This window comes from Melopsittacus undulatus, chromosome 8 (genome assembly GCF_012275295.1).
Source record: "Melopsittacus undulatus isolate bMelUnd1 chromosome 8, bMelUnd1.mat.Z, whole genome shotgun sequence".
NCBI lineage: Eukaryota > Metazoa > Chordata > Aves > Psittaciformes > Psittaculidae > Melopsittacus > Melopsittacus undulatus.
The window spans coordinates 24,472,603-24,499,498 of NC_047534.1; the positions used below are offsets into that span (position 1 = coordinate 24,472,603).

The window sequence follows — 26,896 nt, forward strand, 5'->3', positions numbered from 1 at the left end:
TGCTTACATTAGATTAAAAGAGGCTAATTATCATGTTTAAAACGTGAATTAATTCTTGAGTGAAAGTGGTTCAAAACAACCATTGTGAAGCTACACAGCTGGCCAGTGGATGAAAAAGCCCTCTGTACTGGTATAGTTGGGGGATATCTGATGCAGAAACCTCTAACTGTGAAAACAACCAAGTCTGCTCTAAATATTTCTCAAGGCACTTACTCATTGCAGTATTATTATGCTCTGAATGCTGTATTTTTTCACAAGTTTATAATTTTCACAAATTTAACATTGGATTCACTGCAGATTTAGTACCTTTTCAAGTCCTTTTCCAGAAAATTCTCCGAATTAGCTAGAATTGCATTATCTCAAAACATTTTTGAAGAAACATCCTTGAGAATTTCTCTGTAACTTCATGTTTCTGGACTAGTCTTGTTTCAACTAAAGCTGTTCATCAAGCCCAAGTGATTCCTATATTTGTAAAGGAGCCAGGCATTCCAAAGGGTTTTACTAAATCCTACATGTATAATGACAGCTAAAATCATTAACTGCTAGTTCAGTCTTCTACCAAGATAGTGTGTCCTAGCAAAACTGGAATACAGAAAAATTACCATCTTGCTTAAACATTCACACCAGTGTTGTTTACAGTTATCTTCTTATCTTCTCATTTCATTTACATCCTGAGCCATTGATCCTTCCAGAGAAGAGCTAGCCTGTTGAGCTGAAAAAATGAGATTAAGAGATGAGGAACATGTAAATTCTAAAAGAAGAGCTTGTATTTAAAAAATTGCTAGTCACTAGTGAAAGTCATAGACCAGAAATTACCGAAAATTTGAAAAGTGAGTCTAGATGTGAGTTTAAAGTAGCATTTAGTTGTTAGAAGTTAAAGGTGTCCGAGCCAAGTTTAGCCCTTAAATTCCTTACACTACTATGGTTTGAAAACTCATGAGCACTCCCTTTTCAAGTGTACCTTTTTCTTTTTTTTTATTTTATTAACTTTGATTATTTGGAATAATGAAGCTTAAAAACCTCTTTCAAAGATATCCAAGTTTATTACTGAAAAAAATGCAATATTCAAATGTGTATGATACAGTAAGTAGTTGCATTTGTACATGTAAACCTTGGTAAAGTAAACAGCATCTCAAAGACAAATTTATGCCAAAAGTGTCTTACAACAGTTAATCAGATCAACAACTTTTTTCCTTAGTGAATTCTTTTAGTTTTGGGGTACATAAGAGCTTGTAAAAGTAATCTTAAAACACAAAAGAAAACCAAAAGCTGACATGTCAGAGGAATTTCTAGTTTGCAGTGCATAAAAGTCAACTTCTCTGAAACGCTCTGTGGCACTGTAGTCTTATTTTAAGTATTACTTACAAAGTGCGGATCTATGAATAGAAAAAATAGTTGAGATTTTATTCTTATTCCTTACTTAGAAACCAAGTTGTATTTAAATATTAAATAAATTTCAAGTATATACACATCTTAAGAAATCTCTTACGATCATGATATTGCAAGTTAACCAGGACTATCAAAGTAAAAAATACTGAGCTACCTTATTCAGTTAGATTTTGCATGACACCATTTAAAATAACTGAAATTTCAGTGATACTACTCTAGGTAAAAATCAGAGCCAACAGTTTGGAAGATTTTTCAGTACAAAACTCCGAGTCATCTAAATAGAACACAACATTACAAGGTGATCTGTTTTTTTTTTCATTATTAACAAAAAAAAATGTCCTCAGTGGTTAGAATCTTGTTAACTTTAGACTGCATTTGGCTGAATCATAATTTCTCCCCCAAGTAGCCTCCTAACTAGCTCATGCCAGTAAGAATGCAAACTACAGAGAACATATAACATTATAGAGGTTATAGCAACAAGTTAGAACAGAACTTACACAAAGTAATTTCCAGTGTGGTGCAGTGAGGAGGAAACATGCCACTAACATTCTAAAACTAATCTCATTCTGGATTTAAAAGTTCCTTTTTAATATGGAACAGCAAAGTGGTATCTCTACAATCCTTTGTTGTGCTGTTGTAACTTTGTGCTGTCATGGTAACTTTGTGCTATCATGATTACACCAAAACCATGCCTATACAAATTTCTAGTAAATGTGGTTGACAATGTCAGTATTAGAGAAAAAATGTCAACTATGTAGATTTAAAAATGCTAGGATTATGTAGGGCATTTAGGATGTGTATGGGGCATTTAGGATGTGGGCATGTAGTTATGTAGGGCATTTAGGATGTGCTTAGGAGAGGGGCTGAAAGGACAGATCCAGAAACGGGTGTCCTCCTGGCACACTTCGGTAGACCCTGTGCTTCCTCCCACCCCTCCATCCAGTGCATACCAACTTGTAAAAAGCACCAGACAAACTAGCTTTTGTGCACTTTCTGCTTTGGCTTCTCAGTTAGGGACATCCAAAAAAAGCCTGTAAAAACTTCTGCAGTTACAGAATTGCCCTGGAAATTGGACTGTCAGCAAGAAGGCATCACTTATTAAAATTAAATCACATATTAAAATGCTCAATATAAACAAAGAGTGAGAAAAAGAAGGATTTAGGATTGTCGTCATGCTCCATCTTCAAACCCTTGTTTTGCAGAACCTGCCAGAGTTCTGGAGAAAAACGTGCTGAAGTGCAGAGGAGTTCTTTGCTTCCTCTGCTCCTCCTCAGCCTCCACACACTGGCTTGTTGCATTTTACCCCACCAGAACATAGGCTTTGTGAGCATGAGGTTGACTATGAAAAGACTGAGGGATCTTTAAAAGCTGCTAAATTTTCCACCACAGGAATTTAGGTTTGTAATTCACACTTTCCAAAAGTGTCATTGCATGCATTTGAGACAAAGTATGCATTTGAACTAACGAAATAGCAACAAAAGTGTGTAAACGTGGAATTCTGTTTGAATTCTAGTGTCAGCATTAACACCAAATAAACACAATTACGAAAGGCTGGCTATGTATTTGTTTCAACCTTTACCCCAAATAAGCAACATCAGTAGTTTATGAGGATTATGAAAAATAAAATGCTTCTGGAAATATTACTGTATTGTAAGTAATTGTTGATATCACTGTTTTTTATCTCTGTCCCCTTTCTCCTGCGCAACACTTAATAGAAAATGCAATTGCTTGATTCTCCATTAACCTTATTGCCTTTATATTTAGCTGTTTGCCCTGGGTTCAGCTTAAAACATGACACTGTTTGTATAAAATAGGTTTTATTGATATGGCCATTGCCCAGTGTATATAAAAGCCCCTAGGTTTTACCAGTTTTAATGAAAGTTTGTGACACTTTCAAGCTAACTACATACTAACCTTTTCAGTTTCTTTTTCAATTTATGGACACGGATGATCTTTAGATAATCAAAACTATATGATTCTTCTAAATATGTATGTATTAATTTCCCCGTGAATGAACTGAGACATAATACAAAAAATTAATAAGGCCCATTATGCCATGTAGGAGTTCGCAGTCCTACATGGTGTCAGTGCATTAAAACTTTGTAGTCCTACTAAGTGCCTGGATCCCATGGCTCCAGAAGTTCTCTCTGGCAGCCTTCCCATTTGGAGTGTGAACTGGAAGAAGCCACAGTAAGCAAACAGCACTACTTACTTACATTAGGCTGATCATTAAGTACATTAGGAATAAAATATCACCAAAATCCTTGCCTTTCCCCACACTAGCACTCATTCTAAAGTTGTGTTTTCCAAGGTATTTTTCCTTCTGAAGAACTTTTCATGAAAGAAACTCCAGAGATTCAGGAATTTACACATTAAGGTAGCCATTAACCTATTTTCACTATGCTCCCCAGGCATTTTTCTTTTGAGCTTTTCACAGGACACAATGAGTCAAACTGATCCTCAGAAAATAAGACAAATTGGCGTTGGGAAAGGGCATAGAAACAGCTGATTTTTTTTTTTTGTACAAATTAAGATAAGTACTTCCAAAGAAACATTAACAAAACAACCATGTTTCATCCACCATCACCATGGAAATTTTAGCCTTGTCATCATCAATATTAATTTCCATGTTCACCTACATTTTTTCTATAAATTCTTTAACAAGAACGGTTAGGAAAGAAAAATCGAAAAATAAACATCAAGCTATTAGCTTTGTTTCCAAATATTAGTACTCTGTCACGATGCTCAAACACTGTACTCTTGTTTCTGGTAAGGAAACTGGATTACAGTATAACAAGTTGAGAGCCTGCATTCAATCTTCAGACAATTCTGATAATACTCAGTTGTGAATACTGAGTTCTTAATGCCTCCATCTGTATGGAGACAGACATTGAGCTCTAAGAAGTAACCTCTCATTAGGATGGCTAATGCAGCAGAATTCTTTTTTTTTACTTTTTTAGTCACCAGACTCAGATCTCACACATTAGGCACAAATTTAGAATAATAACTCATAAGCAATGAGATGTGTATAATCTACATGGACTTTTTGTTATTTCTGAGATGGAGATTTCTTCTGTCTGAATCAACACAAAATTTGGTTAGGAATAATTAAGACATTTTGGACTAACCTTTTGTATTTCAAAATATCTAGTTGCTCATGCAGTCTCTCTAAGGGCGCATGCTTAGAGCAAAGTTGTCACAGATTAGATTTGCAATGACCTAAAGCATTTTTTGCACAAACTGAAGTTCTAAAGCTTTGTCAGATTTCACAAATGCAGCTGGCATGCACAGTCTATTCATACTGGTCATTTGTTTGGAAAGACAATATTTAGCATCTGAAAAGATCATTCACCATTTGTAAAATACATTATTCCTGAGGACAGCGTGTGCTTTATACTTCAGTAAAATAACGTGCAGTCAATGCAAACAGCATACTAAACAAAGTCTAGCAAAAAGATTTCTCAGCTTAAGCAATTGGCTAGATAGTGGCAAAACCTTCAGACATTGCTGATGTCCTCAAAAAATAAAGGAACACACACCGTGTTTCTCCAAAACTTCCTGTGCTTTTCCAGTGCATAAAATGTACAATGTCAGATCTACATACTTGTCTTTGAAATACTCCTATACACCAGTGTTGAAAATCATTAATAAGATATATATTTAAAACACAATTACAAAAAGGATTTCTTTCCTATGTGTTTTTTAAGTCCAATTGGAATTCACCTAAATATGTATTGACATGTGCTAATATCCACAGCAGAACCAGGGAAGTATAAAATAGTATTTCTGATTTTTGCCTGATTTTATCCTGTATCTTTATACCTTGGGCCAGCCAAAGCATTTTGTTTTTAGAGAAAGTATTAAAAAAAAGAGCTCATCTGTGACCTGCTGAAGAGCTGAAGTGCGGTTACTACGTGGCACAGAAACAGAAGCTGTGACACATGGTTAATGCTGTCAAATGGTGCTTGATAATCTACAGAATGAAAAGAGAGACAAGAGATTAAATCAACCTGTATGATTCTATAAGCATTGAGGGGAGTGCATTAATTATTTCTGATAAGGACTCCTGAGGAACTTAACACATAATCCAGAATATGAAGGAACAAAACAGCCTTTCCAAAATCTGGGAAGCAAGTTCCACCAGCCCTTTATCACAGAACTAAAAGCTAATATATCTGGATAGACCAGACCTTCTAATTTCTTTTCTCCTTTGTGCAGTACTGTAGATACTCCTGCAGTTGCCTTGTCTGGTCACAGACAGCTGGAATTAACCCAGAAATCTCATGAATATAGTGAAATAGCTTAAGAATTTAAAGTCTGATGCTATGCCCTCTGGATATAATATATTCTACTTATCTGTCTTGATGGGCTCGTGACTCTAAAAATTAATTTTATATGCATAATAAAATAATTGTGCTAATACATTCAAGTGAATACTGGAATCACACTTTTTGATTCAGTAGAGTACTATAAGTAGTAAAAATTCAGGTCTTTTCATACCTGTCAGCAGTGATTTTGCTGCAGCTTCATCCCTAAAAATAAAGTTAAAATTTGCAGCCTTTATAGTTACTGTGCTTTGTTGACTGTTTTTGTAATTTTTCTTCATCAAATATAGAGAAGCATTATTTAGAATTATACAAGAGAAACAGAATGACTGGAACTCTTTTTCTCCACGCCCTTCTCTGCAAGGTAACCCTACACACTTGCTCAGATTGTTTAAATTATGTGCTGCTCTTTTTTCCCATATTATGAAACATTAGCAACAGGCAATTTCATTACCAAAATATGACTATAACCATAAGCAACATTGCTGTATGCACATAAAACTTGAAATTTGATTCTTGATATGAACATTACCTTCTAGAGTGATTTTATCTAAAAAGCCCCCCCCCCCCAAACTGTAAGAAGGCATACAAATAATAATTAAAAAATCTAAAAGTAACAACTGTGTGTATGTGTGCATTTATATACAACCTGTATATATGTCTGCCTCTATCGAACTCCCATGCTTTGACATATTTATGTCAATAGAAGTAGTGCACATTACTGGAGCATTTACATTTACAGTAAGAAGAGGAGCATTGTTATAAAATGCTCTGCTTCTCCTTCCCTGAACAAGCAAATCAATGTTATACTATATGCCTGATATATATCTGCATAAGCTTGCATACCGTAAAGTTATTCGTATATTGAGGACAAAGCCATTTGCATGGTTATGAGAACGTCTCAAGTTAGCATTCTGTGAAGTCATGGAATCATTGCCCAGACAGGTCAAAATGAACAGCAACACAGTTAGACATCTGCATGCTACACCAGAGCATGAAAATGACAAATCTTTCATTCTAGAAGCATGTGGAGGTGGCCTTTCTGCACACAAAAGTGAAAGGCAATTCAACAGCCACATCATTTTCAAATAGAGTTGCAATGTGGGCAATGCAATGTGTTCTCTTAGTGCTGCTGTTTTCTCTTTGAATTTAGAATTTTTGGTTTTAGAAGGATATATTAATGACACCGACATGTGCAAGTCTTAAACTGCATAGTATATATTAAGCAGCCACAGACCCCTTTTTTTAGGGTAGGACCACATCCACAATCTCAACAAGAGACTCGGACAAACCTGACAGAACAGTAAGCTTGAAAGATTGTTTATATCAAGTTATGGCCACAAAGGCAACAATTGCTCTTTTCTTCAGAGGCATTACAGATGGAGCTGAGCAATCAGAAGCTGTAGAAGTAGTGGATATCATGTAAGTTTATTTTAGTCATGCCCTTACTGTATAAGTTGACAGGTAATTTTCTATTTCCATTTCGCTGTTAGTATCTTCACAAACAGCATGAAAATTCATTGCCTTTTTTAAATCATGGTGTCCAAATTTTTTATCTGTCTGCGCGTTCCTGAGTGCCAATTCTGACCAGAGTTGCCGACTCACCGCAGACCTGTTACAGGTAAGGCTTTTCGTTTTGTTCATCAGAAGCATCTATTTTCCAGTTGCCACCAAAGCTTGCAACTGTCCTGCCCAGCAAGAACATATATACACTGTGTATCTCATACGCTGATGCCAGGCTCTGACTTAATTTTGTAACTGCACTCTTCAATTTCCAAACAGTGTTTTTGTTGCAGCAGGGTAGTGACTAAGGCCATTCATGGTGATACTGTTTCCCATTCTTTTTCCTTTCTCTCTGCAAATGCTCCAGTTCAGCCTCATACATCATTTCCTGGACTAAGTATTTCTCTCTCCTCATTCTGTCACACAAGTCTTTAGGCATGTCTGGAATCAGGTAGGCAATGAAAGACTTTATTCCAAAAACAAGGTGCTGAAAAAAAGAATGAAAAGAATTGCTTCAAAGGTGCATAAATGTTCACTTCTAATACCCATATTTTAGAGCTTAAAAGCTTGTGGCAAAACTGGTACTGAGGTTTAATTCATGATCAAAAAATTAACTCCTTTTTTAATATATTATATTTTATAGTTCTACAGAAATGTGAAAATGCTGAATTCTTCTGAAAAGAAAAACTTTAGTGACCTAAATGAAGACTTGACTGCAGGTTATGCTAGTCTGAATAACAACAGCTAACACTACCTACAAGCAGTCTTAAGAGCCTGTAATTAAAGTAACCAGACTCCTGGACAGCCTGTAATACATTCTCCAAATTTAGCACACACATTTCTATTTTTATATTAAGCTAGAATCAGTTACCATCTCCCTGACACAGATTTGAACTGGTAATAAGTATGCTTAATGTAAACCTCAGTTGCACTTCTTTTTCAATAAAACATGAAAGATTTGATTTAGAACTGACCTGATGTATGACTTAAGGAAACACGATTTTGGAGGGAATCTAAAAATCTGTGTGTGCTCTGTCAATTCAGTCTGATTGACAACAGCTTGGGGAGGGTGACTTTCTCCTGACTGTAAAAAAAAATGTATCAACCAGGACTTAAAAGAGGTAGAAAGGAATTGTTCCTTTTCATGACTAACCTCAAATACTATGATGAAGGCCAGACGTGCTGCCAGGACATGCCAGAACTGTAAAGTGAATTCATATGGAGTTGAACTCCATGGTGGGGCTCTGTAATCTCTATACCTGGAAAGCAAATCAAAACCCAGTAAGGCTTGAAAACCTGGACAAGGAGAGAAACTGAAGCGAAAGTGTACTTCAAGAAGAATTAAACAGAAAAGGAGAAGAACAGTCCACAGTACAAACAAATAATAAAGAAATAAATGAAGATGGAACTTTTTGCTTCTAAAATTCCAGAGCAAACAATTTCTTTTGTTGTTGTAAAGCTGACACCCTGGAGTGTTAAGTTCAAGTGTGTTGATTCTAAATTGGTTCTTGTCTGTGCTTCTAAGTGCTTGAGATTCTCCAGACAAAGTTTTCATAAATGTAACATGATTCTATAACTTAGTCAATTCAAGCTAACACTCACTGCAAAACTAAATTTGAAACCAAGAGCGCACTCATGCAATGTTGTATTTAGATTTTATGCCTAATTTCTTGTATATATCTTGCATAATTGTTTGGGATCTCTAAATGCGTTAGAGCCACAAAAAAAATTGTGTATTTTAAGTAACGGACCTCAGAATGCTTAAGAAAACCAAAATGAGAATTTTTACCCTCTTGACAACTGGGGAAACGTTGAAGTAAAATAATTCATAGAGGCACGAAAGACAGGGCTTGCAAGAGTCCTGGAAAAACTCAGAACACAGGTTTCCAGTCTGTTAGTACTAAATCCTATCACACAGTGTCTGCACTTGAGACATGGTTCCATGCTCAACCAACTTGAACTTCAATGCTTTTACAAGCAAAAAAAGAAACTGTTGTGCCAGTAATTTAAGCCATTCCTGTTTTATGTCTGTATTAACATCTATGCCTGTATTACAAGAAGGGAGAACATCAAAACATACCGGCAGTATCCTGAATATCCCATTCCAAGTTCACTCAAATCAAACACTGATAAACTGCTGTTGACATATCCTTTCAAGCATCTGAAAGGAAAAGACATAGGGTGAAGACATTCTTCATGAAGTGGTTATACAGCACAGATCCTCTATGTAAACAGTCTACTATCACATGTTGTGAGCATACAAATTTCTTTGCTTATCAGGACAAAACTGATTCTAAAATTTCAAACAGATAAGCAAGGTTTTATTGGAAAGAAACAAGAAACGTGTTTCAGGGATAAGAGTGTCTAAAAATCCACTTTCAGCACTTTTCAAGGTTTTGCTTCTTATCCATCAGCAGACATAAACTGAAAATAGTTGCTACAGTGTTCTCTGATGTCTCAGAATTACTGTACTTAGAAAGATGGTGAGAGGCCGAAAGAAGAGCTATTGGACATCCTGGCAGAATCTGCCCCCAGTCATGCAGCATATACCAAAAATGTCAGACTTTGAGTTGAATCAAAGAAGAATTTACACCAACAGTAAAATCAACAGTGCATATATAACAAACAGCCATCTTAAAGGCAACAAATTATTAGGATTGGTGGCAGAAATCACATAAATGCATTGAATTAGTGAAGAAGCAAAAATTTTGTCTGTTTCTGGAAAACCATGGACACATAAGATACCCCATCTTCTTTTAAAGCTGTCCTGTAGTTTAACAAAGGGTCTTCTGAAAGGCAAAGGACATTTAAAAATAGATGCATTAGGGATCCTAATATACTTCCTGAACCTTCAAGTTTGCTGTGACACCTCAAATAACTACTGGCAAAAGAAGAAATAGAATTACATAGCTCTCTATTAAATGGGTAGTGCACATTAAGCACTAACTTTTTTCTGCCATGGTCTTTTCTCATCCTATTCTTCCTCATCCTTTTTGCCCCTAAATTCTCTCCTGTGACAGCACAAGAAGAGTAACTCTCTCTTTCAAATCATTACAGATGGAGCAATAAGGAAAGGATGGACAGATCCCTGTGGTTTGAACTGGGGCACAGTCTGTGAAAGCAGCAGTACTGGCTTGCTGGACAAGTCTTGATGCTTTCACTCTTACCATTCCTCCTGTGCAATAAAGAAGATAAGTTGTGTTTGTGAGATGTGCTATAGTACTAGTAAAGTGATGCTTCCTTTTCTTTAGGTAACCTTGATCCCATATTAAAAAGACAATAAAACTCTCCAAAACCATCCCCTAAAACCAACTATAGGGCACTGGTGTCCAAATAAAAGAGAGGGTGCCCATAAGTACTGTGAGCTGTTTAGATCATGTAAAAGGTCATGACAGACAGTGGGAAATGCAAAGTGAACACAGTGGACACACAGTTCAGAGACACTGGTAAACTGCTGGAGAGAAATGCAGGAAACTGGCCTGATGGGGCAAAGACAGGCAAGCTACCTTGCTTGAAGCTAATTAAAAACATATATGGAGTCAGGCTGAATAGTGCCAAGGCCAATCTTGCTGGTGCTTGGCTGAAAGCATTTCTGAAGAGAAACAGGCAGGGAAGTTTGAGGATGAAAAAGGCTTAGGGTAAAAGAGCGTTTGGCATATATATGTGTGTGGGAGTATAGTTAGCAGACAGTCAGAACTATTACAGAAAAGAAGAAACCTTATCTAGAGAAAGCCTGTAAACTGCTATGATGTGTAGTGAACTTTGTTGTTTGCATTCAGAAGGGAAGACATGATTTTCCACTTAAATGTCCATGCAGTTTGTTTGCAAACTCTCTGGAATGGCTGAGTTACACTTGCACTTAGCATCTGTGAAGATTTGCACAGATGTAAAAGGTAAAACACTGCTGATATATGTTGTGTATGTTAACACAGAAAGACAGCTGCAGAAGTGAGCTTCTACTGAATTATACAAGTATATATAAAGAATATCCTAATTACTTTTCTTGTCTGTACCCTTGATCTGTACAGGGACCATATTTGTATGCATAGACAAAACGTGGAATGTAATCGGAAGTAATGGCAATAACAAAGGCATTGGTGATGACAGCCAGGACTCCAATTCCTTCCAGAATCCCATACCAGATACCTAGAAACAAGAGAAATGACAAGGAAATCACTAAGTTTTTACAATCAGATTAAGTTATACTAATGACACTTAAGCCACTGTTAGTCATATAGTTATCCTTTCTTATTGATAAAGACCTACTCAGTCAGAAAAGGTAATCAAGATTAAGCCATGTTCCCACACCCCTGCCACCACTGACTCCACCTGAATGAAGTTTTACAGTAGGACACACACTGCTGAGAAGAAATGGCTAAAGCAACAAAGGTACAACCACAATCCTTGGTTATAGAGGCCAAATACAAGATGTTGGAAAGAGATTATTTTTTTTTAATTCAGTTTTAAACCAAAAGTGAATTTAGTCCTTGTATTTCAAATAGCATTTTGGACCTAAAATTCCACAAATCAGAAGTCTAAAATACCATTTAGCCTGTTTTCAAAATTGGAACTATTATGATCCCCTTTTGGAAATGAAAAACAAATTTGAGGAGTCCTTTTAGCTAAGCAACTGAGTATTCTTTTGTTGCTTAACAGGAGAGTTGTCACTGAGATCTGTGGGTTATGTTATCAGTTTTACTTTTGATGCATGAACTATATTAAGGGTTAAGCTGCATAAAAGAAGGAAAAAGTCGTTAGGTTCTCTCACCTATATCTGTTGCTCTTGCAGGCATAGGTCTTCGCCACTGAGTGACAAACTTGTACGCATCTAACCTTATTTCTATGATATTGTTAAGCAATGCCAGGAGGGGTGCCAGTGGGAAGGCAGCAACGAAGATGGTGGTGAAGCCAAACTGTAAAACTAGACAGGCATTTCTCTGGTTAGAAACTGGAAGTGCAAACAACCTTTTAACATGGAATATAGTTCCATTTTCTTAAGAAAACTGACACCTCCCTAAATTTGCTTACCCATCTCTAAATATTCATCCATTAAACCATGAAGATTCATAGGCTGTAGATTCCAGTCCTTTTCCCACTGAGGCAGAGAAACTTTATGCTCCATTAATTGCCCTCCTCTCTTCATTTTGCGTCGTGACCACCAATTCTGTAATAAACTTTATTAGATAAACAGAGTATTATTACTGACTGCATTTGCTCAGTAATTTACAAAACTTGCTGGTATTGTTCTGAAGTAAGAGGGCCTATTTTGAGCAGCACCTGAATGCTTACTCAGGTATTCTCTGCAAACATTTATGATATCATATAAGATATGATTCAAAGTAGTCCTCAAAATTCTGCATCATGATTTTGTCTTTCACGTAGCACGCTAGTCATTTAACAAATAAGCCTTTCAGAATACGGTATTTGCTTGCATAGACTTTTTCTGTAGGATTTACCTAAACAAAAAACCAATCATGCTTAGCAAGAGCATTAAACCAGTAAGTAATGCTTTGTTTTTAATCCTGGGAAAGACAAACCAAGTAAGTGAAGCTCAATAAGAAATTTATGCTACTGGAAAACATTAACAATCGAACATATCTACTACTTGGGAACAAACCTAAAGATGCTCTACAGATTATTTTTTTCTTGAAGTAATAAAGTGTGTCTAAAAAGGTGCTGCTGAAGCTGTGAAGATTTAAGATTTTTTTTTTATAAATCTGTGCAGAAGTCTTTTCATGAAGTATCTGTAATATTAAGTAGGTACTAGTGTCACACATTAAAATGTTATACAAATGAAAACTATTACCTAGTACTGTCAGAGGTGGCAATTAAAGACTATTTCTTGTTTCCAGATATTACTGAAAAGAGACTGAAGACAGGAAATAATTTTCTTGCAAGTATTTTTATTAAAAGGTTCTTATTTTTTCTCAAGATAATTTAGCATTTAGCTCTTAATCTCTCTTGCTACTGAAAGAGCAACTGCTGCCTCAGTTGCAAACAATGGCTTGTCAAAACGAAACACTGTTTGCCAGAAAGGATTATAAGCATGTTCTCAAATTCTGGGCTGAGAAGACAGGAAGACTGATACTTCAGGTAGGTTTCTTCTTTTAAGAAATCCAAGCCTCACAACAACACAATACATGGCTCATTTGCAGAATGATTGCACATTGTGAACATAACCCTTTCTGACAGATTTTCAAGCTTGAGACTGATTAGATTAATATTTGATTAGCAATCTTCTCCTGAAAACATATTCTTTTGGTTTCAAGAGAACTGCAAGACTCTTAGCCCACTACTCTCTTCAGCAGCTGTTTGTACTATGGAAAATGAAATAATAGTAAACAGTTTTGATGGTTCACATACCCAAACAAGCTTTGTCTTAGAGCAGCAGTTAATGCTTCCCTTAGGAATGCAGTTACAGTGTATGAGATGCAAAAAGCAGAAATACTATGCAAACATAATATTTTTCCCTATCACTGAATTGCAGTAATGTAATCACTATTTGTAAATCATATTTTAACATCTGAACTTACGGATAGCCTAGTTCCATGAAGTTGTTCCACATTTGTTTTAAAACCATAATAACTCCCATTTGCAAGCACAGATCTATCAGGCAGCCACTAGGATGACACTGAAATGAAACGGGAAAAGATCAACAGCTAAAATCACAGAATTCCTTTAATTTTTATGTGTTAGAGGGTGGATGAAAAATACTAAAATGTGTTTGGTGAAAAACATTAACCTCCAACTACAGAAATATAAAAAAATATTAATAACAGAAATACTGACACAGACTTTAGCTGAACAAACTTTAGACATACTATTTCTTGGAGAACTGGATCATATTACATAAGAGTATGAGTGCTCAGTATATGATAAATGGCACAGTCCATTTCACTTAGACCAATACATACAAATTCATTTCAGAAGAATGGGGCAATATTTCATTTGTAACATCCTAAGTGAACAGAGACTTAATAGCTGAATCTCTGGTACCAGTATCTTAACTGTATAAATTGCCCTATTAAAATGTTCAGTAATTACAGAAACTCTTGTTAGAACATAGATGAGAAATTTATGGTATTTTACTCTGTGGCTACCAAGGTTCAATAAAAGAAACCTGTTTTTCAGAGATAACTTCAGCATGGTAGAGATACCCAGGGAGTTGCAATTCCAACACATTTTCAAGTAGATTTTGAAAATATTGTTTTTTTTCTTTTCGACCTCAGAATCAAAGAAGGCTGGATCTCTAAAGCTCATTCAGTTCCAACCCCCTTGCCACAGGCAAGAACAGCTTCCACTAGACCAGGCTGCTCCAAGTCCTGTCCAACCTGGCCTTGAACACTGCCAGGGATGGGGCAGTCACAGCTTTTCTAGGCAACCTGTGCCAGGAGCTCATGACACTCACAGCCCAGAACTTCTTAATATCTAATCTACATCTCCCATCTGTCAGTTTAAAGCCATTCCCCCTTGTCCTATAGCAGCAAGCCCTACTAAAAAGTTTGTCCCCATCATTCTTATAAGCCTCCTTTAAGTATTGAAAGGGTGCTCTAAGGTCTTGCCAGTCTTCTCTTCTCCAGGCTGAAAAACCCCGACTCTCAGTTTTCCCCCATAGCAGATGTGCAGCAGGCCTTGGAGCATTTTTGTAGCCTCCTCTGGACCTGCTACAAGAGCTCCACATCTTTCCTGTGCTGGCAGAAGCTTAAGAGGCTGATAAAAAAGCTGATTACGTTTATGTCCTCCATCCAAAAATTCTACACACCCAGGAGATTCCAATCACATAGGATTTAGAAGTGAGACAAGGGAATATCACTTCCCTTTTCCCAAAGATAGAGATATGCTTTTCCCAAAGATAGAGACAGAAAGAACTGCGTGTCTCGGCCAGGGTCACTCAGCACAGTGGAGAATGCAGAAGGAAGAACACATGTCCTGTTTCCTATCCTTTACTATAAATAAGAGTTTACTCTTCACTGCACTTAATTAATATCCTTCAGCCATTTCCTTTTTACACATGGGAATTTCACAGGAACACAGAATAGCATTGCTTACCTCTTCCAATCTCCATCTGTTAAAAAGCTTGTTGTACTTTCCTGGGCGGCCTGCAAATCTGGAAAGTAAGATTTCTGTTTCTCAGTACACATTCCAAGAACACCCTATATCAGTAGTTATTTCCCAGCATTCACAGAACAAACTCAGAAAATATAAACAGATTAAATCACACAGGCTTAAAGCTGGTATCTGTAGGATATGGAAGTTTCAGAATGCAAACAAGGACCATCATTTTCCAAGTGACTCTAAGCTTTTATTATGTCCAAGACAAAAATCCTAGCTTTGGAGGTTTTAGATGTTAGATATTCAGCCTCTCTAATTTACTTCTAAGAATATAAGCCATTGCAATACATAGGAGTTTACTGCAGAAACAGGATCTGCTTGGCCACATGAAGTGTGCACTCTCAGAATCTTTTTTCCAAACCCATCAGAACCAAATGATTTTCAGAGATCTAAGAGACTCTTGTATAACAACTGAAGCAAAATCCTTACTGACCACAGTGAAAGTTTTAGATGAGAGAGAAAAAACCTTGTGCCTGGTCCTAGTAGACATAGTAGATACGAAGATACAAAGAAGATATTACCAACAGTCTTACCTAGAGTGTGGTCTGGGTTTTTTCTCAAACAATTTTGAACTGAAATTATATTATAAAGCTTTATAGAAGGCACTCTGAAATACTCTAGGTTCTGCAGGAATTATAATACTGATCATAAGAAAGTAAAAGATGAAGCAAGGTTAGGTCTGTCTGGTATCCCATGATTTGAGCTAAAGATAAACATGAAAACTGGAGCCAGAATTTCTATCTCCTGCTCTTGTTTAAGACCTGTCAGACAATATTTATTACTTATAGAAACAGATTCTGGAAAATGGAACCCAAGGGGAATAAGCAAGAAAAAATTAATAAAGCCTATTAATGCAGGGCTAAATACAGACCCACGTTTAGGAAGTAGCTTGTATGTTCAGAGGTTCTGAATTCTTACTTAGTAGGAAAGTCATGTACATAGACCCCACTTAAAAAGTTGACTTTTTACTGTCTAGTTTCATGAGTAAAGATTTCAAGGGTCCAACTGTCACACACAGTTAAAAATGTTAGTGTTAATTATACCAGAAAGTGACTTGCATATAAATCTCACAGCTTAAGTTGTTGATTTATTTTCTTCAAACCTATAAAATTAGCAAGGATTATGAGTCCTGTGCAAGTTTTCCTTTAAGGGCAATTAGCTAAGGTACCTTACCTGCCAAGGAAAAAGGCAATGTAGAAGATGGAGCTATTCAAGTTGACAAACTGGAAGAGGAACATTTTCAAGGCAAAGCTGTTTTCCCATTCAGATTCTGTTCGAGGGTGCTCTGTGGAAAGACACAATATACATTATATAAACAAAAATGACTTTGAGTTATGCCCAAGTTTGCTCACCAATTGAGCAACACTAACAGAACAAGTGACAGTTTCCAGTCACGGTGTCCCATCAGGCTGCACTTAAGGTTTTTTTTTTTCCTCAAAGTCTTCAGTCTGCAGGTCACAAAACCATTGTTCCAGCTCAGACTACATTGGTTCTAAGCATAAACAGGAGATACAAACTCCTTAGTACAGAACAGGAGAAAACTCTGTGAGTTTTTCATTTCCATGAAAAAGTTCTGAATTCAGTATAAACCTTTAATTTTAAGGTTACAGGTATCTTGATTAAAAAAAAAACAAACAGAAAAAAACACACCCCCACCCCAATGTAACAAAAAAAACCCCACAAAACAAACAAAAAGCAGAAGCACTTTGGCATCAGCAGAGCAATAGCCAGGGGCTGCCAAGGAAAACAAAGGAAAAAGACACAACCAGCAGCCAGCTGGTTTCTCACACAGGCATCTTGCCTTCTAAATACATATGTAAGACCACTGTTTCATTCTCCTCATGTCTGACTTAGAACTCAAGGGATAATGAGTAATTCAAATTTCTCTGATGGATGTATCAAACTTGAAACATAGCGCACTGTTTAAAGTTTTTGTACTACTTAATAAATTACTTTGGTTTAATGATACCTAACTTAGAATACAAATGTACAGGATACTAGCTTTACAAATGGGTACTTGTTCCCAGAAGTCAAGATATTCTCCGTCTCTTTGATATTATAAAGAAACTTAGCAAGTGAAGTGTGCTATCTAGCTTAACTGCCTGATGTTCTAAGCAATGCTTAATTCAAGAAGCCTTTTTTTTCTTTCTTTTTTTTTTTCTTTTAGATATTTTAGGAAAAATCAGCTTGTACACTCAAATGAAATCATCATTTTCTTTCTGCCTGCATGTCAATATAATATATTGAAAAAGTTAACTAGGAATGCACACCAGTGTGGTGCAGAAAAATATTTTAAAATATTTTAATAATTTGGAAAATTGATTGTGCATAATGAATCTTTTAACCTGTCCAGCTGCTTGTTAACTGGAACACTATGCTCTGAGCTTTTTTTTAGTGCCTGCTCTTCAATATTTGAACCAGCAGAGGGAGCTGTTAATTTTAAACAGTGAGCTTGGTTTTAAACCATGACAATATCAATTGGTTATTTTGACGTGGGCTGATAAAGCAGGTTAAGATGGAACACAAAAAGATAACATTCACACAGCAGATTTTAAATGCTGTCTCTGCTTTCTTGTTTTCCATAAGATAGAAAGCTCCATGACCGAATCATGATGAGAGGCCTCAGTATAATTCTTTTAATGTGACAGAATTAGTGCTACTTTAAAATTTATGACTTAACAATTTTATCTCAGACAATATAATGTTATCTTAACCCTTTTTGTCCATATGAAAGTTCATATTGAAAAAGTTTTAAAAAACTCCATTTGTGAAAAATGGAAAAAAAAATCTGTTTTAGCATTATAAGAAAGAATATATTTTGACTTTTGTTCTATTATAAGATGACAATTTATACTATAAAACACAAAATATAGAAGTATAAGAATAAAGTCCTTTCTTTTCTGTCATTTCCTTGGTGAAATAATCACTTAATTTCTTTCTCTGATACTTCCCACTTCCTTAAGGAAATGCCAGAATCATACCATGCATTGATGAAGCTTTCAAACCCGTTTTCTGGAAATATAAAGGTACGTGACATATCTAGCAAGAACCGCGCCACTAACAAAAGACCTCCATACCTAAGTCTGTCAGGAGATAGGCAACCTTTTCATATACCTAAAACAGAAATAAGAGATAGTATAAGTATGGCATACCCTGTCTGTTGTCAAGTCCAGAATGAAAAGAATCATGAAAAGCATAGGTGTTCTACTGCCTACAGCATCAAGGTATCCAGGCGGATACTGGGCAGAGAAGGTACCTGCAAGTGGGTGTATAGTTTCCTACAAAGACTTCACTGAACTGCTTTAGTCCCATTCTCTTGAATGTATATATGTAAGCATATATATTAAATATACAACAAAGATAAATCAAGAGCCAATAGGTCAAGAAAAGTGTTTAAACATCAATGGTCCTTTTACTGAACAGTAAGGTTCTTATCCTCTAACTTCAGGAGCAAAACTATGTGATCTTTAGCCTACTTTTATACATTTCTTTGCATGAATGTTCATACTGGTGAGTATTAGCAGTCTAACTGAAAACTTCCTTAGCTGTCTATATATTGACTATCTTCAGTCCTAATCTGAAATGACAGCCCAAGGTAGTTACACACTCTGAGAAATATTTCCTTGAGTATTTGCTATTAATTGTAAGTTATTTTCAATAGCTTAAGTGTGCTTGTTCAGTTGAAAGTACTTTTTTATGACTTGGAATTGTAAGATATAATAACAGAAATAAATACATGACTATTTTGAAGAATTTTTTTTCTATTGCAGTGACTGCACAATCTCCTTAAAGGAATTAAAAGCCATTTTTTGCTGTACTATTATTCCTTTCTATGTGTTTATGCCTGCATGGGAATAGAAAAATGATAAATGAAACACTTAAAGTCAGGTATCACAGTGATTCTAGAACTGTGCAACACTGATATCACAATTGCATTTTACATAAGAAACAGAAGAACTCAAAGTTATCATTTACTTATTTTATAAATAAGTAAATAAAAAAATAAACTAACAATCTCCTTCCCACAATCTCCCCCCCAAAAAGAAAGCCCAGCAAAAAAAATATGTGAAGTGACAAAATAAGTAGTTAAGAGAAAAAACATTGAGAAACATAGTATTAGAAGAGGAAAAAGCCCTGAAATACTAGCTTCAGGCACTGCTATGTGAATAAGCAAGAACATGGCATATATATGATATACAGTAAACTCAGAAACCTTGTAAAAATTACCCTAATCCCTCCTTTGAAAATGCAGAAGACTTACAACATTGAGTGACATGATGATCATAAAATTGATACAGACTCCAGTGCCAGATGTTGCAAACTGCCAATACTTCTTGATGAAATACCACTTGAAAGAAGCAAACTGTTCCATGGCTACCAGACGATACACCACAACAGCAAACACTGCAGTGAGGACCAGTGAAATCTACAGGGAAGTATTTACAAATACAGGTATTATAACAAAATAAACTACATCTGAAATAATTCCCACTGAATTCATAAATTAACAGGTGTTTTAAAGACTGCCATTTGTTTTGGTGAGCTGACTCTGAGAGAAGAAAATACTCAACCACTGAATTTAAACATTTCTTAATTATTCTTTTTCAATAAAACTGTATTTTAAAAGAAAGCGATCCCTAAATAAGCAGTAAGAATGAGACAATCAGTTTTGCCTATCTTATGTAAATCCACTAATCTTAGTGAGTTGTGTTACTATTTACATCAAAATGAGATTAAAGGCTACAATAATTCCAATATTATTAAACATTACCATGAAAAATATTCCTGAGACAGACACCATTAGTCGACTCAGCTTATCAGGGAAAGGCTGAAAAGGTTCAGGTTTTCCTGTGATGGGATTTACTCTTTCCACTTGGGAATATTTAGCTTCAAACTGGGGGCGCAGCTCTTCCTGGAACGACAGGGTAGATTCCATTTGTTGTAACACTTATTTCACTGAGGTATCAAAAATCAGATATACATGTGCTATAAAGTAGGAAATTTATATTGATAAAAATTCTTTTTTACAATGCTCCACCTCAAACATCCAAAGAATATACCCTTTTGAAAGTGCCAGAGACCAACAAAGAACAAAAACCTTAAGAGCTTCTCCCAGTATGTGAGGGTATTTAAAGGATCACAGGTCATAACATTGGTCTAAACACTAGGTTCTCTGCAAAAATTGATAAGAAAACTAAAAATTAATGCCAGCTATAACAGTGCCTTTTGTGATATTAAGCCATTTATTAAAAGCCAACAGCTTGTATCTATGCCTCTATGGAAAGCTGTAAGAAAAGTAGTGGTAAAGTCTCTGTTGACTTAGGCTGTAGTTAAGCCATCAATACAGTTAAAACACAGCTATGTCCTCTACTGATTTATGAAGTTTTAAAATCATTTTATTATTGCTGATGCTTACAGCAGAATGTTAAAGGACAAGTTATGCCTCTAAGAAGGATATGAAATCTAGTTTCAGTCCCTTTGCCTGTCTTGGTCCCATTTATACACAGGATTAGGAGTTTCCAGTACAAGAAACACAGAACTGAAAGACATTTGTGTTGGCATCTGTAGTAGCTCCTGTCTTCTGTACAGGCAGTATTTCCACTCAGTTTTTCAAAGGATACTTTTAATAGATGTAGAATTATATCTGGAATTATAATGCTAGTTGCAGAAGGGAAAGTATGCTTGTACAGACTCAGGTATACTTTTTGATGCTGCAACTAGTGTTATAAATACAAATATTATCTGAATGACAGTGATGTACAGTATGTATTGCTATTTATCCTTAAATCATGCTGACAGCGCTATTTCCAGGTTTACTTCTGATTAGTCTTACCTCTTCATCTTCCCAGTCTATGAGGTCCCAGTCATAGGTTAATACAGCTCTCCGTCTCTTCCAAAACTCTAGAAAGACTGTAGCTGTGGAAATCATCAACTGCATTTTAATTATGGGAAAGAAAGAAAAAAAGGCCACGCAGATCTCAAGAAAATCAACAATATGTAACATGGTGACTGTCATTAGCCACTGTCAGGCTGTTTCCCTATACTATCCGAAAACTGTAAGTAACTTAAGGATAATCACTGTTACAATTGGAACACTATTTCACAATGTTTATCTAAGAATCTTTTTTTTTTTTTTTGCTGTCTGCTCTATTTGTAAAGAGATATGAGTCATCCTTTTTAGATTGCCATTTTGCTTTTGATTTTATTCAAAACATATATGGTTTAAAATCTTTCCTTGAAGAAACAAGCATATGCATACACAATGACATCTATTATTAAAGTGCTACACTATGATCTCATTTTATTCAGTTCAAGACAATCAAGAAATCAAGACAACCTCACTTGTTTCTCAGCTTCACCAGCTAATCTCAGTGTGAGATATCAGATTCTCTATGTACTTAGTGGTTTTGGGAGATCTTATGAAAATAATTACAATCAATAATTAACCTCAAGTTTCCCAAACACCGTAGTTTGACACAGAGGGTAACACCTTGTTTTAGTGGGATTCCTGACAAAATATGGGCCTGCTCAATTGTTGCCTGGAAAACAATGATTTCAAATAGGAAGTGAGAAAATTTGCTTCCTTCTGAGAAGCTAACTGTTCAGAAAGAGGATTTCTTACTCAAACTGAATAGGATGGTCTCACATTCCTGACTTTTTTGTGTATTTCTGTGTTATGTTTAACATCTTAATGGTTTTAAATACATATATTCTATGTAGCTATGATACAAAATTATATATTCATAATTTTATAAATAAATATGATTTACGCTGGGGAGGGACTCTTTATTAAGTACTATAGTGATAGGACAAGGGATAACAGGTTAAAACTTACGCAGGGGAAGTTTAGATTGGATATAAGGAGGAAGTTCTTTACTGTGAGGGTGGTGAGGTACTGAATGGGTTGCCCAGGGAAGTTGTAAATACTCCATCCCTGGTGGTGCTCAAGTCCAGGTTGGATGAGGCCTTGGGTGATATGGTTTAGTGTGAGGTGTCCCTGCCCATGGCAGGGGGACTGGAACTGGATGATCTTAAGGTCCTTTCCAACCCTAACTCTTCTACAATTTTACAATTCATGATCCATATACTACGTTAAAGCACAATGACTAGAAGTTATCAGAAGTCAATCATACCACTACCCATAAATAACAGATGGTGAGAAAAAGGAACCTGTCCCCAAATATAATTTCTAGTAGTATGTTCTTTTATTCTTCCAATCATAGATCTTGTCTTCACTAGAGATTTCATTCAAGTTTTAGATGCTCTAACAAGAACAGCACACAGCTCTCCTACTTAGACAACAGTGGGGGTTTGCACTTGAGTAATGCGAGGGTGAAACAACCTTTTCTCACTGTCATAGGAAGTGCTATCACAACCAGTGCAGTGCAAGACTCAGGAATGTTACAGAAGACACCACCTTGCAAGAGAAATCCCTTCCTGACATGTGAGGACTCAGGAGGCATGTTAAACCCATGCTTCACACAAAGCAACCAATGCTTTTCTTATATGACCAAATAGGTAGGAGAAATATAACACACTGCAGAACATGGTATTAGCTGTTGTGCTGTGAGTCAGGCTGCTCTAAGAAGCATACCCAAGATATCCACTAACCCTGTGCCAAAAGTGGCAAGCCTGCAAAAAGGAAATAATTCAGCTATATTCAAAGGTAATAAAAATTAAGGTAGTGGCCCAATTATCAGGAATAATGAATTTTAAATCCTTCTGGTTTAAAATACCCAAGTCAAAGAAACTGAAACCAAGCAAATTAATAAGTGGTGCTTCCCCCTGACTCCTCCCTCCCCCACCCCCCCCCCCCCCCTCCCTGCAGTGCCAGTAATGAAGAAAATAATGAGGAATGGTGGACTATTGAAGTACATACACATTTTTTTTTTTGTCTGGGAAGTATTTTAGCTTGTGTAAATATCTGTTGAAGTTCTGGAAACAAAATGAGGCAGTTGTGGTCTAGATGTAATACTAGACTGTGGACAAACTGTGTCTTCAGTCAGATATATACTAATCTTACAGTGCTATTTATTTCAGTCTGTCCCTTAAGATTTGGGATAACTTGCTTATTCTTTAAATTAAGAACTGTCTCTAAGTTAGAGTTTTCAGGCTCTGGTATAGCATGAATAATAGGCTTGAGTATAATATGAATAATAATAATAATAATAATTATTATTATTATTTATGGCATTTATGCTACTTACGTACATGAACTAAAGTATCTCTTCCAGATTCACCTGAGCTGCAATATTCTTTTTCATGCAGTAGAACTGAATTAATGGTAATTTTGTGATGCTACAAGGCTACTGAGAAAATAGTGCCAAAAGCCAGGAAAAAAGCATGCTGGGGGTAGGGGGAAAGGTAAGTCACAAAACTTGTCTTGTGGTGTTAATTGCTAATCTAAATGACAGCAAAAAACCATCAGAATTCTGAAAATCAAGTATTTGTCCAGTTCTGCAGAAAGCCTGGATTGTTCCTGGCTTGCTTTGATTTTTCTCTATCACAACAGAGTGATAAGATTTTAGTCTACCTACTGTGACAGAGTAAAATAAAAGCTAATGCTGCTCATCTCTGACTGCTCTCCATGCAATTGAACCCCCTGGTGTCAGTTGCTAGGCACTTGTACTGACTCATCTCTTACTCTGATCTCTCAGCTCTGAAAATGGTAAGCTTTGTCTTTTATCAATTACTTCTGTAGAAAAACAAGACATACAATAGATGATTAATCCAATAATTTGAACCTCAAGATGCATGTTCTAACACTTCTTTGACATGGCAGAGTTTGTTTGTGCCTAATCCTGTCACTCAGGAGTTCTGGATGATTTACAATTTACAGGGTCACACACAGGCTTCTGGTTTCCTACAAAAAAACATCATCTGGTGCCTCCCCTGCTTTTTCCCAGGAACACTGCTTCCAATTTTACAGCTTCAATTGCTGTTCTGAATTTTAAATCCCATAATATATGGTGTACTTCCTTTTATGGTCCAGCATTTTGGTACAGAATCACTCATTTAGAGATTTGTCATTCAGTGCTCTACAGTGCAGTTCTGCCCATTGTATGCTTCCAAAAAATTTTTTTAAATTCTTAAGTTACTTTATTTTTACTGCCCTTACACTGCCATTACTTGCACTGATGAAGGACTGAAATCATAGAATCACAGAATCATTTAAATTGGAAAAGACCATTAAGATCATTGAGTCCAAAGGTTAACCCAACACTGTCAAGTCCTCCACTAAATCCTGTCCCTACACACCACATTACTTGTCTCTTAAATACCTCCAGGAATGGTGACTCCACTTCCCTGTGCAGCCTATTCCAATGCTTGGAAACCCTTTTAGTGAAGAAATTTTTCCTATGTCCAATCTCAACCTCCCCCCTGGTGCAATTTGAGGGTTTTCAGTAGGTAAACTCTCCACCGAGTTTGGCCATGGCAAGCCAAGCCCCTTCTGAATACTCTGCTCAATTACTTGTTCAGGTTTATTCAGTTTGACTCCTTTTGCAGGAAAGCAAAACAAGAGAAAAAGTCCTACAGATTCAGTACCTACTGAGACACACTCTTCAGAACTGAAACTGTTGCTTAATAAATATATAGTTTAATGACAGGTTAGTCTCATCTCCCACTCCTGGAATACTCTGAACCATATGGCCATAGCTCCAAGTCTGCTCACACTCAGGTTCACTGCTGGAGGTTTTGCCTTCCAGGAACAGCAGGTCAGCACTCAGTGCTGGCACCATGCTGTGGGTGTATGACACTGAGCCAAGAACTGAGTCACATACAGAGCACTATATTAAATAATATATATTATATATGTATTCAAATAACCTTTCATTGTAAAAAAAAAAAAAACTATCAGAAAGGCTTCTCAGCACCATAATGTGTGCACAGAATCATGGAATAGAACTGTAGAATAGTTTGGGTTGGAAGGGACTTTCAAAGCTCATCTAGTCTCATCCCCCTGCAATGACCAGGGACATCTTCAACTAGATCAGACTGCCCAGAACTACATCCTTGTGTGTCTCCAGGGATGGCACATCTGCCCACCTTTCTGGGCAACCTTTGCCAGTATTTTACTACCCTCATTGTATAGAATTTCTTCCTTACATGCAGCCTGATTCTCCCCTTTATTTTAAAACCATCACCCCTTGTCCTATCACAACAGGCCCTGCTAAAAAGTCTCTCCTCATCTTTCTTATAGACCCCTTTTAAGAACTGAAAGGCCACAATAAGGTCTCCCCAGAGCCTTGTCTTCTCCAGGCTCTCTCACAACAACCCCAACTCTCTCAGCCATTCCTCATAGAAAAGGTGCTCCAGCCTTCTGATCATTTGCAGCCCTTCTCCAGACACTCTTCAACAGGTCCGTGTCTTTGCTGTACCGAGGACTCCAGAGCTGGATGCAGTACTTCAGTGGGGGTGCATGCTGGTGTGAAGTACACTGTTGACCCAAGTATATCACTTGTCATTTGGTTAATGCTGCTTAAGGTTCAAATCTGGACACAAATTTGTGGTGTGTGTTTTCAGATCTCATAGTCAATCTTGTCAGATACATATCCTAGCAGACACAGCAATAAATATGAGTAGCAAGCTTGTTACACACTGCAGAGAAGGCTAGATTCCAAAGAAAGCCAAACTCACTGTACCAGACTCTGCAATCCTTTCCTTCACAGACCACCCCACCTCACACCGCAGAAATAATTTACTTTCTGAAAAGGGGTATTAAAAAGGGTAGAACTTGATCCATTTCACAGAAAACCTTCCACTTGGCCATTGCAGTATTTTCAAGAAAACACAACTAGTTGGTCCTATATAAACACCTCTGGTATAGGCCATATCCTCAACACTTATCTCAAGGTTTAGTTATGAAATAGTATTTGCACTTGATTCCTTAAAAATGTAAAGTGGAAATAGAGAACAACATCATGGAATTCCACTCAAACAGTCACACAATACCAAAGCACTTCTGAGTCACTCTTCAACCACATACCTGCCTAAAATAACTATGCATAAAGCACTGAAGAATAACAAAAACACCTCACAGGTTGACTAGATCAGCATATTAAAGTCTGCCTGACTTCCTCATTCTTACTTTATATACTTAATTACTTTATATAACTATACTTTAATCCAGTATTGTTCATATTAAACCTAAAGCAAGAGTTGTAACAAGTTGTTGGTTATGTATTGCAAATTAAAAAATAATGACATCTGATACATTCAGAACATTTGTATTTAGATTATCTAAAATTATTGCAACTGCAAACATATTAGAACCATTTCTAGCAGTATGGTTTCCTTAACAGAACTCAGAACTTTATTTTGTAGAAGACAGGCCTTTTCCAGCTTTCATGTCACACTGTACCACAGGAAATTGCAGTAACAAGAAACTATCTTCTGTTAAATTAATAGCTGCATGGCACATAGAACAATAGTTTCTACAGTTTACAGAAAACAGTCACCCATCTGAAATACCAGCTCAAGACTTCCAAAGGATTAAGCAATAAGCACTGCCTCCCCACTTGACCCTAAATACTGCAATTGCTGTGGACTCTGTAATGACAGAGCTG

At 36.4% G+C, this 26,896-nt stretch overlaps 1 protein-coding gene across 1 annotated transcript in view; it reads right to left on the reverse strand.

The window, feature by feature from the left end:
* Positions 1-7,521: 7,521 nt before the first annotated feature.
* The window catches only part of ANO3 (anoctamin 3), a 201,549-nt gene continuing 182,174 nt past the window's right edge, over positions 7,522-26,896 (reverse strand). The window contains exons 15-27 of the mRNA XM_031050410.2: positions 21,163-21,245; positions 20,101-20,241; positions 19,591-19,755; positions 18,407-18,443; positions 16,503-16,614; positions 15,267-15,324; positions 13,751-13,848; positions 12,246-12,391; positions 11,986-12,138; positions 11,216-11,363; positions 9,298-9,378; positions 8,371-8,476; positions 7,522-7,704 (exon numbers count right to left, since the gene is read on the reverse strand). Coding sequence (XP_030906270.2) covers positions 7,522-7,704; positions 8,371-8,476; positions 9,298-9,378; positions 11,216-11,363; positions 11,986-12,138; positions 12,246-12,391; positions 13,751-13,848; positions 15,267-15,324; positions 16,503-16,614; positions 18,407-18,443; positions 19,591-19,755; positions 20,101-20,241; positions 21,163-21,245 — 1,511 coding nt within the window. The remainder of the gene's footprint in view (positions 7,705-8,370; positions 8,477-9,297; positions 9,379-11,215; positions 11,364-11,985; positions 12,139-12,245; positions 12,392-13,750; positions 13,849-15,266; positions 15,325-16,502; positions 16,615-18,406; positions 18,444-19,590; positions 19,756-20,100; positions 20,242-21,162; positions 21,246-26,896) is intronic.